The sequence below is a fragment of the Daphnia magna genome, linkage group LG1 (genome assembly GCF_020631705.1).
Source record: "Daphnia magna isolate NIES linkage group LG1, ASM2063170v1.1, whole genome shotgun sequence".
Lineage (NCBI taxonomy): Eukaryota > Metazoa > Arthropoda > Branchiopoda > Diplostraca > Daphniidae > Daphnia > Daphnia magna.
The window spans coordinates 5,291,714-5,305,903 of record NC_059182.1 but is presented as its reverse complement, the minus strand read 5'-3'; the positions used below and the strand labels follow the sequence as shown (position 1 = coordinate 5,305,903).

Genomic DNA, 14,190 nt, shown 5'->3' with positions numbered 1-14,190 from the left:
TACACATTCTATGCAGCCTCGCTGCTCTTTTTCTTTTTACTGCAAGACATCACGATCTAGAAAAAGAAAAAAAAAGTTTTCTCCTCTTTTTCGTGTTATGTTTAGCTCGCCCGTATTTATCTGGTTCTCTTTTTTCTGTTGTTTCGTCATGTACGGGTGGTGCTGTGACGAAACGTATTTGGGAAGATGAACCTTGCTGCACGAAGCGCAAGAAGGTTACGTTCCAGAGTCTCCCTATTTTTGCGGTACTGCTGTTTTTTTTCTTTTTTTCGGGTTCTTATTACCACGAGTTATAATTGACCCAGTTTGACTCTCTTTTCTCTTTTTTTTTTGTTTAATTTTCTTCTTGCTTCTGGCTAAACATTTACAGTCATCAAAAGTGACTCGCAAGTATTGTAGAAATGTTTAGAATTTTATTTTACGCCTAACATTCGGCCGGATGTCGTAACATTCGTCCGTTGAAAAGGTCGTCATTTGTTTCGAAAAAACAAAAAATGGAGAAATTAAATTTTTCCATTTGTCGTAAATGCACCACGTACAGCAATGAAGGCGAGAATTCAACTTTTATTATCATAGTCCACCTTCACTTGTGTGGTCATCCTTTATTTTTTTCGTTTGTTTTAGATTAGTATATTTGTTTTTCATTTCTTCTTAACAGTCATTTAGGTATATACGGAACTGCGGGGTACCGGGTACCCGTTAACCTAAATAAAATTACTGGTCATTCTTGATGACTAAACCGTTGGCCTTCTTTCTGTTCATTTACTCATGAAAGAAAAGAAAAAAAAGAAGAGCGACTCGACCCAGCGGCTAAAGCCGGAAATGTTTGTTATGAATGGGCTCTGTTATTTCCGTTTGGCCGGAATGCAGCCACCCAGGTCTATACGGTCTAATAAAAAATAGTTGCGTAAAGATCAAGAAAGCGAGTCCTTCATCATCCGAGATCATTCTGTTCTTTGGAGAAACAAAACAAACATTTTTTTTTCTCCGAGACTAGCGAACGATGAAAATCATCTCCCGTTGCTTTTAGTCGCCATGGAGCCGAAGTTTAACGGGACCGGTAAGTAACGAATTACCTCACTGCTCGTTCTTTTTTTTTTTTAGTGCATTGCTGAGCGTCTGTTTCGGTCGGTTGAAGTCGTTTGTGCCCTGGCCATTTTGGTCCCCGCGGCTCGACAGACTGAGACGTCTACTTCGATCATCGGCACCGTTGCAATCATAAATAGAAATAATTTTTGCGGTGATTGACGAGGGGAGGGCAAAGAAAGTGTCGGATTGTTCGTCATCATTCTTTTTTTGGCTTCATTTTTTTTTTATTATTCTCGTTGCTGCGTGCAGCTGAAAACCCATTTTCCCGATGGCTCGAATCGGTGTCGAGGCGGAACTGAAGACTGCTCACCAACTGCTGGGCCAGACTCTAGCTGAGACGTCTCTACTGTTGTACACAAAAAAACACCGTGTTCCACTTCTCACTTCGATGCCAGACAAGGGGATTGTTTGGGGTTGGTATCGTAAGCTCTCGTAGTTTTGAACAAAAAGAAAAAATCTTTTTATTTCATGTTTTTCATTTCTTTCCACCCTGTATACAGCAGTCACAACTCAAAAATTGACGACGCACACACGCACACACACACACACAAACAGGAACAACAACAAAAAAGTTCTTTATAAAGATTGAAACGATCCTCAATTTGGGATAAAGGTAACCGATTAAATGGACAAGAATAATAATGATTAAGGGCGGGGTTTGTAGACTGTCTAAGGGATGGGTGTGTGTCTGTTTTACCATTAACGTTCAATTGGGTATGATTTTATACATCATTCACGAGCAAGTTTGCGGCTGCTTCGACATTATTTCCTGTCGTTTGCAGGGCCCGCATGACACGGTCACGGCTAAAGCCCATACTCGTCAAAAAGGTCACGTTCTCCTCGGATGGTGGTACCCGATTGTTTGGTCGAGCTTCTAAAGAAAGAAAAAAACGCCCAAGAAAGAAAGGAAGAAAAGCATGGGTAGATTTTAAAAAAAGAAAACAAGAGAAAAAAAAATTCTCTTCCTTTTTATATACCATTCGGATTGAAAAGATTGGGAAAATCGTTGGCTCGCCGTCGCCGTGGGTGTCCGTTGGCACCTTGCTCACCCCACTGCATTTCGGGACCGACAAGACGCTCGGCATACCCTTGCCCCGTGTTCTGTGATAACAACAACAACACGTAAAGTCACGCTACGAAAAAAAAATGAATAATCGAAGACTGGCTGTGTGGGTTGGATAAAAAAAAAGAAAATTATTCATTGCCTGCCGAGGTGGTCCGTCTCGAGATCGTTGGAGTAGCATTTGATGCTCGAGCCTTTCCATCTGTTCCTGGCGTTGAATTTCCAATGTGGCACCCATTGGACCGTCTGCAGGTGGCGAAGAGGATAATAGCCGTCCAAGGGTCAGATTTGTCAATCGGGCTAACCAATCTGGTATTACTAGCCAGTCTTGGATTTTCAAAACATTCCACCTATACAGCAGCCCAGCAGCCTGTGTAAGTAAAAGTATGTCTGTCACGCCTCAAGCATCATGAAAGCGACCATGGAGAGGGGAAAACCCTTACAATGCTACAAAATGCTGCAACAGCCGTCGGGAAAGAGGTACTGCACACTTGTAGACCTACTAAATATGTTAGCGTTTTTCCTGTAATGGGTATCCCGAGGATATGCGTGCGAGTCATTCTCGGAATATCACACAGGTATGGAACAAATAGCGGAAAGATCAATCCATACCTCAGAGAGAAAACAAAGAGCAAAAGATGAGATTCATGTTTAGCAGGGGAAAACTTTTTTAGCAGACTTACGGGCCAGGAGGAAGATGGCCATGGTGATACGAGCTCCATCCTGTGGATCTGATGAGCAAAATAAGTGGTACCTGCAGAGCAAGTGAAATCAGACTAGTAGCAAATAGGTGGGATGCAAATTTCTTGGAACCTAGTCTTCTTTCAAACACTCTAGATGTAAAAAAAAACATGAAAATTATGAATTTGAAATGCTTTTTTATTATTATGTAATGAATCAAATTACCTGAAGTAGTATATAAGTAATGCAGCACAAATTAAATCTTTTGTTTCGAGAAAGGCTGCTTGTGACGTAAACAACCTCCACACCTGTTTGCAATAAAACACCATTTAATGAAAAACTTTCACCTTCCACACATGCTGACTTTGAGCAGATGATGGAAGTACCTCGCCAGACGTGAAAGTGTTTGGCAGTTGACATATGAGGTATACTCGCAGATGAGACAGAAGTGGGACATGGATGGCCGTGCAGGTGACGAACAATGCTCCCATCAGTCCTTTTGATACCGGAGCTCGGTCTGTAAAAAAAAACAAAAAAAACATATATATATTACACCTTAATGACGACTGTATAGCAAACGACCTTTTCTTTCAAATTAGAACGAAAACATCAACTGGAAAACAACTTACAGAATCCAGTCGTGGAATACTGGGAAACATAAGTGGCCATTCCGGAAGAGAATTTTGCTTTTCCGTTTTTCCGGTAGAAAGCTAGGGGAAAAAAATCTACAAAGAAGGGTTTATCAACAACTCATTGTAAACAAGAAAAGCACAAAGTGAAAATGTCGTCAGGAGAAGTGTGCAAGATGCGCGGATTGATGCACGGAATGAAAAAAAACTCGGCGCGCCAAGTTCGAAGGACGTAATTAACCTAATGATTTTTAGTTGTTGTGAAAATGAGGTCTTTTTGACGTGATTGATCATTTTGCTGATATAGAAATCTGGATTTTCGACTTAATAATTTTTTTTTTTGCCTAGGAGCTTATACAGCAAGTAAAAAAAAAAAAGAAAATACGAATAAATGAGGTCATTCACGAACAAGCCAACAGCAAACACCCGCTCGACGAGAACAAAAAAAAAAAGGAGACCAAAGGTCTCGAGTTATAAACCTCCTCTTGACGATATATTTTCAACACGACTGCGCAAATTACGCACCACCTTGTCCGACCTTCCGGTACGTTTCACTCTTTGACTATCCGTCATCGCTACCGACAGCTACAACATAATTTTTTTTTCTCTCCTTTGACTTCTTCCGTGTCTTCTTTTTTTGTTGTTCAACTGTCACGGCAATGATAACCATATGTTATGTATTATATTGTATATTTATCGAGCCCAATGGAGAGCAACAAACCATGAGCGCCCTAATTTTTTACGAGTTAGAAAGTTTCTCTTCCTCGACGTTGTGTGTTGTCAACCCATATAGACACACATGGCCCAAATACGGTTATCAGCCAGCCAACTGCTGGGCAAGTTGTATCACAATCGTTTTTATTATTATTATTTTTATTATTTGTCCGTTTGTCAATTATATTTGAATTTATTTAGGATGGATAAATGAAAAACCGTTGAACATCACACGCAATTTGGAAAAACAAAAATAAATCAAACAGGTACCAACATTTTTTTTTTCTTTCTTTGTAAACGAAAAAAAAAATTATTTTTTTTTATTTCGAAAAAAAAAATTACAATGTGTTATACAATATAAATCGATAATAACTCGCTTTTTTTCTTCGTGGGAGTGTGTGGGTGGGTGGGTTTTTCTTGAAGGGGAAGAGCCGCACAGAAAGAAATACACGAAAGTAAGGCAGCACCGATCTTATAGAATACGGGCGTTCAAAAAAAAAAAAATTATCGAAGAATTTAGAAGATAAAAAAAAAATGTGTAGATTATACAATGGGTCACATACACTGAAAAAGAAACTAAAAAGGGCCAGCCCCAGTTGTGTCGATTCCAATAAGAAAAACAGAAAGATTGAATAATTCTGGGCCAATTATTTTTGTTCCATTACTATTGTGTTATTGTTAATTTCGTTTTTCCGTTCACCAGAAGAAACTTTAATGAATTAATTTTGTTGGAAGTCGCCTAAATTTTGTTTGTCATAGAAAATTTGCAGATAAAAATAATAAAATAATCGAACGCAATCTTTTTCTTGTTTTTTGTTTTTTTCTTGTTCGTCGCATTCAACACAGTGACCAGTGCATATTACAAGTGCCGGTGATTACGAGAGAGAGAGAGAAAAAAAAGGCAGATAATATTTATATAATGTGTATAATATTTATAGAACACCATGAGGACGACGGGGGACAATTTGGGACGAGGCGGCGAGAAAGCTTTTAACAGCACCATTACAATCAATATGCAAAAAGTAAAAAGAAAAAAAAATTATATATATTTTTTTAGTGCCGTATTTTGTATGTTTTATATAAATGGTTGCTCGATGTTGATAAGTCCTCCTGAGATGTGAAAGACGTTCAACTTCTGTATTTAATCTTTATCGCTTCAAAAATGAAAGGAACGCCGAAAAGACTCGTGCACGTATTTTTGCACGAGTGATCGCCAGCGAAATGGGGAGGAAAAAATTAAGGGGAAATTGAGAAAAAGAAACAATAAGCATACAAACATACGCTCAATCAATCAGACCCACACCACAAAATGTTTCTCATTATTGTTTTGTTTTTCTTACTCTGTATATAATGTATATGCAAAATGAACATGTACACAGGGAAAAAAACAAACAAACAAACACACGATTTAATAGCATAGAAAAGAAAATTATTAGAGGGGAAAATTGTGTGGATATAATTTTGTTTTTTTCTTTTCTTTAAGGGCAAGAAAAAGAAAATGTGACAGCACCGAGAGAGCAGACGAGAATCCTTCCGGTGTGTGGCGGGGGGTAGATGGTGGAATACAATTTCTGGTATTTTTAGTATTATTTCACTGTTTTTTCTTTCTGTCTTTTAACCATATAATTCCAATTCGTTGTAATCAAATTTTGTGTGTCACAATTTTTTTGTCATCTTGTATGTTTTTATTTTTGGTTACAGAAAATTCTAAAGGAAACCGAATATGTTGTATAAGAAGAGAATTGGGAGCAAAAGGAAGTGACACGTGTCGTAAAAAAGTAAATAAATTAAATGGTTTTCTTTTTTTCTTTTTCATCGAACCAGAATTGATTTTTTTTTCTTGTTCTCAACGTTTTTCAGGAATGATACATTCAAAAAAAGTTGTCACTAACACTACCACAAAATTTCATGAGTGTTGGTAAGTTTTCTATCTTTTTTTGGAACCGGGAAGCCTGATTTTGACAGAGTTGGTCTCTGCATCCTGGTGACATGCACCACATCCCAAGAATAATCGTCACAGTGCTCATCGTATAAGAAAGAGGAGGATATATATATCTCTGGGAAGGAAATAATAAGGAAAAAAAAATGAAGAAACAAAAAGGTTTTATAATCTCTTTCAATGCCTGATGATTCTGGATGAATAATGTTCGATTGCTATACAAATTTTTTTTAGTTACTCAATTTTTTTTTTATCCTCGTCTAAATTGAAAAAAAATATAGGTCAGTCTCTAGTGATTCGTTTGTGAATCTGCATGTGCTTCAACAGGTGGGCCTTTTGACGAAACGCCTTGGCGCAGGCATCGCACTTGAACGGCTTCTCTCCGGTGTGAGTGCGAAGGTGGACTTTGATGTTGGATTTGTTAAGGAAGCCCCGATTGCAAATGTTGCACCGGTGGACAGGTTTCTCCTTGCCAGATCCGTCTGTCGTCATCACGGTCGTCATCTTGGCTTTACCCGAGCGATTCTTGTGTTTGGATCGACCACTCGAGCCGCCACCTCCACCGCCACTACCTCCACCGCTCATCGGATCGTCGAGATCGCTTAAATCTTTATTATTGTATCCGCTACTGCTGCTCTTGACGGCCGTCGAACGACGGGCAGTGGCAGGATAGCTGCTCGAATGACACCCGCTCGAGTCGCCCCCTCCGCCGAGGTGAGGCAACTGCGACGTCGTCACGTGGTTCAGAGTGGGACCCGTGTGGAAGGTGGTGTGTGGCAGTTGTTGCAGCTCCTTGTTGGACGATCCGGCCATGGAACAGGACACAAATCCGCCCATGGGTCCATTACCTCCATTGCTGCTGTTGTTCAGGTTGGGTTCTCGGCCGGCCGTCAACCGTCGCTGCAGCAGAGGCATATCCATGGAGGGCTCACTTTTCACGGAGAGATTGTTCTGGCCACCTCCTGCGGAAGGATCTTGACTCATGTGAGCCAAGGCTACGCTTCCGGCTGCCGCCGCCCCTTGACTCAGCAACGCCTGTAGCGTCGAACTGACACTACAGCTACTGTTGTGTGGCTGCTGTTGCGGCTGTAAGGAGCTCATAGGCGGAAGCTGAGACGGATGGGCGAAGGCAGGACTGACGGAAGACAATGACGAATGCGACGTGCCTGACGTGACGGAAGACGCTGGACTCTCCAGCATGGGCTCGTGCTTGTAGACAGTGGAACAAGCGCTCTCGATCCAGGCGTCGATGTCTGCCCAGGGGTCGCGGATATCCGGACCCAAGCTTTCGACTCCGCCGAGACCTACGCCCGCCACGTTGCTCACTCCTCCGCCGCCCATTCCGCCGCCGCCGACACCGACGCCACCTGTTGACGCTGAAGCCGATGCCACCGTGCTGTCGGCGATGGCGTTTCCGATGATGGCGGCGATGTCGTCGATTTCGGGGTTCATCAAATAGTCGGCCATACTTTCAGCCTTGACTACACCGACGCTGACCAGGCCGTTGACCAACGTCGTCGTCGAGACCGGCTCGCCACTACCTCCACTGCCGTAGTAGCTGAGGTTGCCCGAATTGTTGTTGTTATTGCTGGTGTTGTTGTTGTTATTATTATTATTGTTGTTGTTATTGTTGTTGTTGTTGCCAGACGGGCTGGCTTTGTACAGGTTGAGGTTAATGTCTAGGATGGTACGCGTTCCTCCGCCGCCCATGTGATGATGGTGACTGGATCCGGAACTGTTTAAAGAGCCGTCCAGGGAGAGACTGTTGCCGCCGCCATTGTTGCCACTTCCGTATTCGAAAGGTGGCAGGGCGAGTGGTTTCAGTTCGGCGAAGCTGTGACCCCCACCCGGACCGGGTCCGGGCGTCGTCGGCGTCGTCAGAACTGTGGCGCCGGACAGGAGGAGTCCGTCGAGGTTGTCCAGCGACAGCAACGTGGCTTTGTTGCTCTGGTTGATTGGACCACCCGAGCCTGAGAGGGCGCTGCCTCCACCGCAATTTAACATACTACCCGAACTACTTCCGGCCATGCTGTGGTGACCGCTCCCTCCGCCAGAGAGGCTGCTGTTGTGGTGGTGCAGGTGATCGTGCAAACTGCTGCCCGTCGTCGAGTCGGCCATGTCGCACGAATTGAATTTGCCGTTGAGAAGGTCGTCGTCGTCGTCGGCTCCTACACCGCCAGCGCAGCCCCACGACAGGATCGAATCGACCGGAACAGGTACGGGGGGTTCCAGCTTCATGGTAGTGGTGGTAGAACTGTTGCCACTACTGCCCAATGACCAACAAACGGATGGTAGCGGTGGTAGTAGTGGTGGGGCTCCTGATGAACTCGCCGTCGTAACAGAATTGTTTTCTTTGAATAGTTTTTTTTTTTTTTGGGGGGGGGGGCTGGTGTAGGGATTTCTTTAGTTTGTTTTTTTCTTCTAAAACTGAGATGTAGGACACTCACAAAAGCACGCACAGGGAAGCAGGGCAACAATCACTTCCCGTTTGAATATTTAAATTTGGTGTAATTATTTTCTAGAGGAACGAAATTAGCTACAGCAACGCCGGATGGCTGGCGGAGCTGCTGGACAACACTGGGCCACCTTCATAATCACGGGCGGCGGATCAGAATCGATAATGACGCACATGGAGTTGAAATGATGGCGAAGAAATTCGTGTCAACGCCTCCAGTCAAAACCTGCACATACAAAAAATGACGTAAATTCCGTTAATTCAATTTTTAGCAAAAGAACAAAAACAAAAACGTCTTAAATATACGAATTAGGAGGACGACGACGAGAGAAGCAAAAGGCAGGTGGATAGTCGCAGAAGTTGTTTAAAGAAATGAAAAACAACGTGATGTGCGAAAATGTAGGTCGCGTATTCATCCGCCTGTGACGGATGGAGGAGGACGTCCCATTTGCTTGCTTGTCCACATTTTTAAAAGGAAAATGTAAAAAAAAAAAAAGGACTCCACGTTTCCCACCCGTCCTCTTACACACACACGCACAAAAAAAAAAAAACAACAAGAAAACGTGTGTGCGAACGAGAGAGCGAGAGACTTTCTTCCTGGGCACTCGACCAACATCGTCCTTGCTGCAGGTGTGTACGTATGTTGTGTGTAGAGAGATACTCCACTATACGACGACTACTACAAGTTACTACTAATCTAGCCTGAAGACATTTAAACAGGTCCATATGTGTTGTGTGTTTCTAGGTAGAAAACAAGACACACACACACACACGCACACACTCAAATGGGAGGAAAGTAGGACTCCACCTCCAGGTGTGGCTTTGCTCAGTTTAAAGAAGAAGAAGGGTCCATCCGACAGGTTATTTCTCTTCATATTATTTCCCTTTTTCTTTTTTTAAATTTCAAGTAGTAGTAGTAGTAGTAGTAGTAGTAGTTCATTTCTGGTTTTGTTGTGTGTGCGTGACGGGACGGGACCCAAATGAGACAACAGCAACAACCCAGATTTAAATGTTTGGTACGATAACAGAAAACAAAGAACCGGACTGAAAGAAGTTCCTATTGGACACGTACTCACGAGAGCGAAACGATCAAAGTTGATTGGGAATTTTTTTATTCTTTTTCAAAACATGAATATTCCGTTATCGTTTTTTTTTTTGTATGTCGTCCGTCGTCGTAGAGTCGATTTTCCAGGTTCGACTCGATAGTTTCAGGTTTTTTTTTTTTTTTAAGGAGGAGGAGGAGAGGGAGACACCGAGAGGGTGGAAGGATTTGGCAATTGAGGTCAACTCCGACAAACCGGGAAGTGGGTCACAACCAGCAAACCAGAGAGAGAGAAAGAAAAAAAAAAGAAGCCGTGCGCGCTCTCCCTGCCTTTCGGGCAACGCGCGTCACGAAAACGGACCAACCGGAGCTCACTCCTCCCACCTTTCCTCCTTCTTCTTGTGGGCATAGGAATGGGGATGGGGGGAGGAGGCATTATTTTTATTTATTTATTTCTTGTTTTTTTTTTTTTTTTTTAATTCATCACACGGGGCAGGTATACGACCATAGATGGGGGAACCGTTATATTATTAGTACACGTCCGTTTGTTTATTTATTTTGTGTCTCCTTCCTTTTTCCTTCTTCCTAAGAAAAAAGGAAGAAATAGAGATCCGTGTCTGGACGTTGTCGAGTCGCCATATTTATTACCGCTGATAGTTAATATACGTCCTTCCAAAATGCAATGCGTCCAACGACTGACATACTACGTGTCTTAAACACACACACACACACCGAAAATATATATATTTTTTTTTTTGGGGGGGTGGGGGGTCTTGCTTAAGACATTCCTTTTGCGAAATGGAATCACTTTTTTTTTTTTTGCCCTCGCACGCATGTCCTCAATTTTTTTTCTTCCATTATGTTATCTCTCTCCAAAAATTAAAATTGGCGAAGTAAAAATAAAAAAAAAAAATGGAGAAAACGGAAGGATAATGGAGACTAGAATTTCCAGTTTCCTATTTCCTTCCTCTTCAATCAAAATGTTGAATTTTTTTTTTTTTTTTTTCAAAATCGGATCTTCCGGTCGTATTGCGAAAGAAAAGTGGAACGCACGCGCAAACAAAAGACGTTGCCGAATAACTTTTTCTATTCGTTGTCTTCATACGCGCACGTCCATCACGTTTTTTCAGTCTTATCCTCCTCCTTATATTGGCCTCATTTTTTTTTTCATTCCAAGCGTTCGGACAATTGTTGCCCAGTCATGTTTAAACATGTTTTTTTTTTTTTTCTTTCCTTCTTCTTCTTCCAAGTCACGTGATTTTTCTTTTTTTCTTTTCTAGATACAACACGCAGCAGAGCGATGCGCATCGTCATCGTCTGGCTGGTTTAATTGTCCGAACACACGCCCACAGAAAGAGAGAGAATTGCGCCCGGAGCGATCAGTTGTGCTGCGCATCAAACGCACGAACAAGAACGACGAAGGAGGAGGAGGGGGGCTCACGCACCACCCCTTTTGCCAGCCCACCTCTTCTGTTGTGAGTACCTTTTTTTTTTTTCTTTTTTTTTTGCCCGTGGTGAAAATGTAGGCCAAAGCGTTGTGCAGTTCGTTGCACTTTTGCTTTCCTCTTCTTACTGCTACTATATACTTCTTTTTCCGTCTCTTTCTCTTCTCCTCGTGTACGCCCTGGTTCTTTTTTTTTTTTTTTCCTCCATTTTTTATGATTATTATTATCTCTTTCAACGTCGTTCGTTCGCTCGCTGAAAATTTCGCTTTGCGGTTTGTTTTTTTTTTTTTCGGCAAAAAACATTTTCTCTTTTTTTTCATCTTCGTACCGTAGACGAGCCGATAGACATTTTGGCTTTAAAATTCTAGTTGTTAGGGCTTTTTTTTTTTTGTTTTGTTTGCCTTTTTTTGAATAATTAGGAAATTCAGAAATAAAGGGAAACAGCGCAGAAAATATTTGAGGATTGCTTCTCGCTTATTTCGGTTTTCAAAAGAAGGGGGAAATGCTAAAATGTAGGTCACCAACGTTTCGACAGCACGTCGAACTTGGGCTGTAAATTACAAGCCCAACTTCCGCCGTCTCTTGTCTCTCAATCTGTGTCCGGAATTGCGTAAGACATTTTTTTTTTTTTACCCCTCCCCCCCCTCCCGATCAAACATTGAAAATCATAACGGTAAAAAAATCAAAAAAATCGGAGATTTCTTGTTTAAAGAGAAATCTTGTCCATGATGGAGGATAATGTACAAATACGTTTAAAAAAAAAAAAGGGGGGGGGAATCAACTGCGAGCTGGACCGGAAATTTCTTTAAAAAATGTCTATGACTATGACTCGTCTTTTTTTTTATATATTTTGGCTGCGTGTGTGTGTCAGTTGGGTGTGTGTGTGTGTGTATCTTTAGTCAGCCAAGAGCTTAAGAGAGATTGCACCACACACCGGTGGTTGTGAGAATGAAAAGAAAGAAAGAAGAAGAAGACCGAAAAGTAGGTCAACTTCCTCTACTACAAGACACACACACCAGTCCTCCTGTGTGTGTGTGTGTGTTACGTTGCGCAACAACCGACACACACGCGCTGGATCTTAGAAGCTCTAGGGCTTTTTTTTTTTTCCAATTTCTTCTGAGCACGTCCCAACATTTTGTTCTTCTCCCTACAAAAAAATTATTATCATTTTTTTCTTTTCTTTTAAGTTTCCCCAACGTCTCTCGTGTCCACATCCGGCCACTGAATTGCGCGCGTTCAAATCTCCTCGTTAAATCGCCGTTTTGCGTACACACATCAAAAGAAGGGACTCACGCTCCAATACCGCGGTTCGATAATGGCCCGAACTAATCGTTCGATGACGATTCTATTGTTTGGAATGCAAGTAGAACACAAAGAAAGAGACCCCCCCTTCCCCTGAAAAATAAAATTTAACAAAAATAACACGGCTCCTCCTCCTCCGTGAGCTAAAAGAATCTTGTGGTCTCCTCTGCACTGTGGCAAAAAAATCAAGTGGAAATAGAGAAAAAAAAGAGAGAGAGACGAAAAGTAGGTTAGGCCCAAGAGGCACTGAAAGAAGAAAAAAAAAACCAACTGGCTGGGACCCACAGAAGTTGTACACACGTACAACTACTACACCCAACGGGGGTAGGAGGAAGAAGAAGGAGGGAAAAAGAAAAAAAAGGTAGGCCGTGTCCCACATTTCCACTCCTTCTTTTATTTAATGTACACACACACACACACACGGTACTATTTCTTTTAGGACATTTTGCTGCGTGTGTCTGCGGGGGGAAACGAGAGAGAGACACACACACACACACACACAAAAATTGGTTTTCGTTCCATTTTGTGCTTTTCCGTGCGCAAGTCGGAAATGAGTCGGAAGAAAAAAAATTCCGCTACCCAACTGATCACGCAGATATTATTTTTTTTCTTTCTTTCTCTATTTGGCCAGATGTACAACACACGACATTTTTAAATAAATAAAAAAAAAAGGGGGGGGCTGGACCTTATAACCCGGAAATCAACGACACACATAAGGTAGAATAGAGAGGGTGATGAGGGGGTTCTTCTAAGGGGTTGGCATGGCAACCGTGAAAATGAGGTTAAGATATATACGCCAGGTACGTTCCTCGAGGTTGACCCCCCCCCCTCCTTAAAAAAAGGGGGGGGGGATCTTCTCCCTCCTCCCATTTTTTTTTTTATTTACCGCTAATCAGAATGAAATCAAAGTTATCCATCCAACATGAACGATGCGCTCTTCTGCCGCTCACCTGGAATTTTCCCATTCGAAAAATTACAAGCGCCTAATTATTCAAGAACGACAACCATTTTCAATCGCGGCCAGAATAAGAAATGCCGCGTACGTTGTGTCGAAAAGAAACAACAACAAAAAGGGGGACAACGAGAAGAAGAATCTGGTTTTTATTTGATTGCGTCAAGTATTCGTATGTTGTCTTTGCTAGTTCTCTCTCTCTCTCTCTCTGGAACAGCAAGTTTTTTTTTTGTTTCTTTCCCCTTCTGGTATATTAGTCAAGTAAGGCTAGTTGTATGTTATAGGCTGCTAGGCAAGCTAGCAAGCTAGCAAGCGCAAAAAAAGAAAATGAGGTCAGTCGCCCGCCGCCCGACTTCATGCCGGGGCTCTCTCATATTCAGCTTGTATACAGTAAGGAAGAAGAAGAAGAAGGTGGGTCGCTTGAAGGAACGGGGCGGAAAGGTGGAAGAAGTCAATTCGGTTGGGCTCATTTCTGGATCTGACTCTCTTTTTTTTTAAATTTATTTTATTGTATTTGTAATTGTTATTGGGATAAGAAAAGAAAGAATCAGGTGCGCATAAGAAGTTAGATTGCATTTCTCTTGATTGGAGAGAAATGCTAAATGTTGGTGCGAAGTAGAAAATAAAAAAAATGGAGAGAAATTTGAACGAACGACTTACCGGAAAAAAAAAATTAACATAAAATTCCTTTCGAAGTACGAAAAAAAAAAATTTTGTTGAAGTTCATCTGATGGATGTAATCCGTAAATGAAAAGGAGGGCACAATGCACACACTGTTGTTGTTCCTGGTAACACGCGAGATGCACTTAATCCGTGAAACAATTGAATCTTTAAACGGAAATTGCGCGCGCACAAATCACTTCCTCTTTAATTCTAATC

The 14,190-nt window shown here is 41.9% G+C and overlaps 2 protein-coding genes across 2 annotated transcripts; both read right to left on the bottom strand.

Annotated features, from left to right (window-relative positions):
• Nucleotides 1-1,525: 1,525 nt before the first annotated feature.
• On the bottom strand, nucleotides 1,526-3,632 carry LOC116923746 (ubiquitin-associated domain-containing protein 2). The gene is made up of 8 exons (XM_032930271.2): nucleotides 3,463-3,632; nucleotides 3,220-3,350; nucleotides 3,059-3,141; nucleotides 2,836-2,985; nucleotides 2,596-2,764; nucleotides 2,295-2,522; nucleotides 2,067-2,190; nucleotides 1,526-1,963 (listed from the first exon to the last, which is right to left on the bottom strand). Exons 1-8 carry the CDS (start codon nucleotides 3,500-3,502, stop codon nucleotides 1,812-1,814), a joined length of 1,077 nt encoding a protein of 358 aa, XP_032786162.2. The 5' UTR covers nucleotides 3,503-3,632; the 3' UTR covers nucleotides 1,526-1,811.
• A 2,232-nt stretch (nucleotides 3,633-5,864) lies between these two features.
• LOC123472531 (ichor-like) lies at nucleotides 5,865-8,644 on the bottom strand. The gene has a single exon (XM_045174164.1). The coding sequence runs from the start codon at nucleotides 8,351-8,353 to the stop codon at nucleotides 6,398-6,400; it is 1,956 nt and encodes a 651-aa protein (XP_045030099.1). The 5' UTR covers nucleotides 8,354-8,644; the 3' UTR covers nucleotides 5,865-6,397.
• Nucleotides 8,645-14,190: the final 5,546 nt, after the last annotated feature.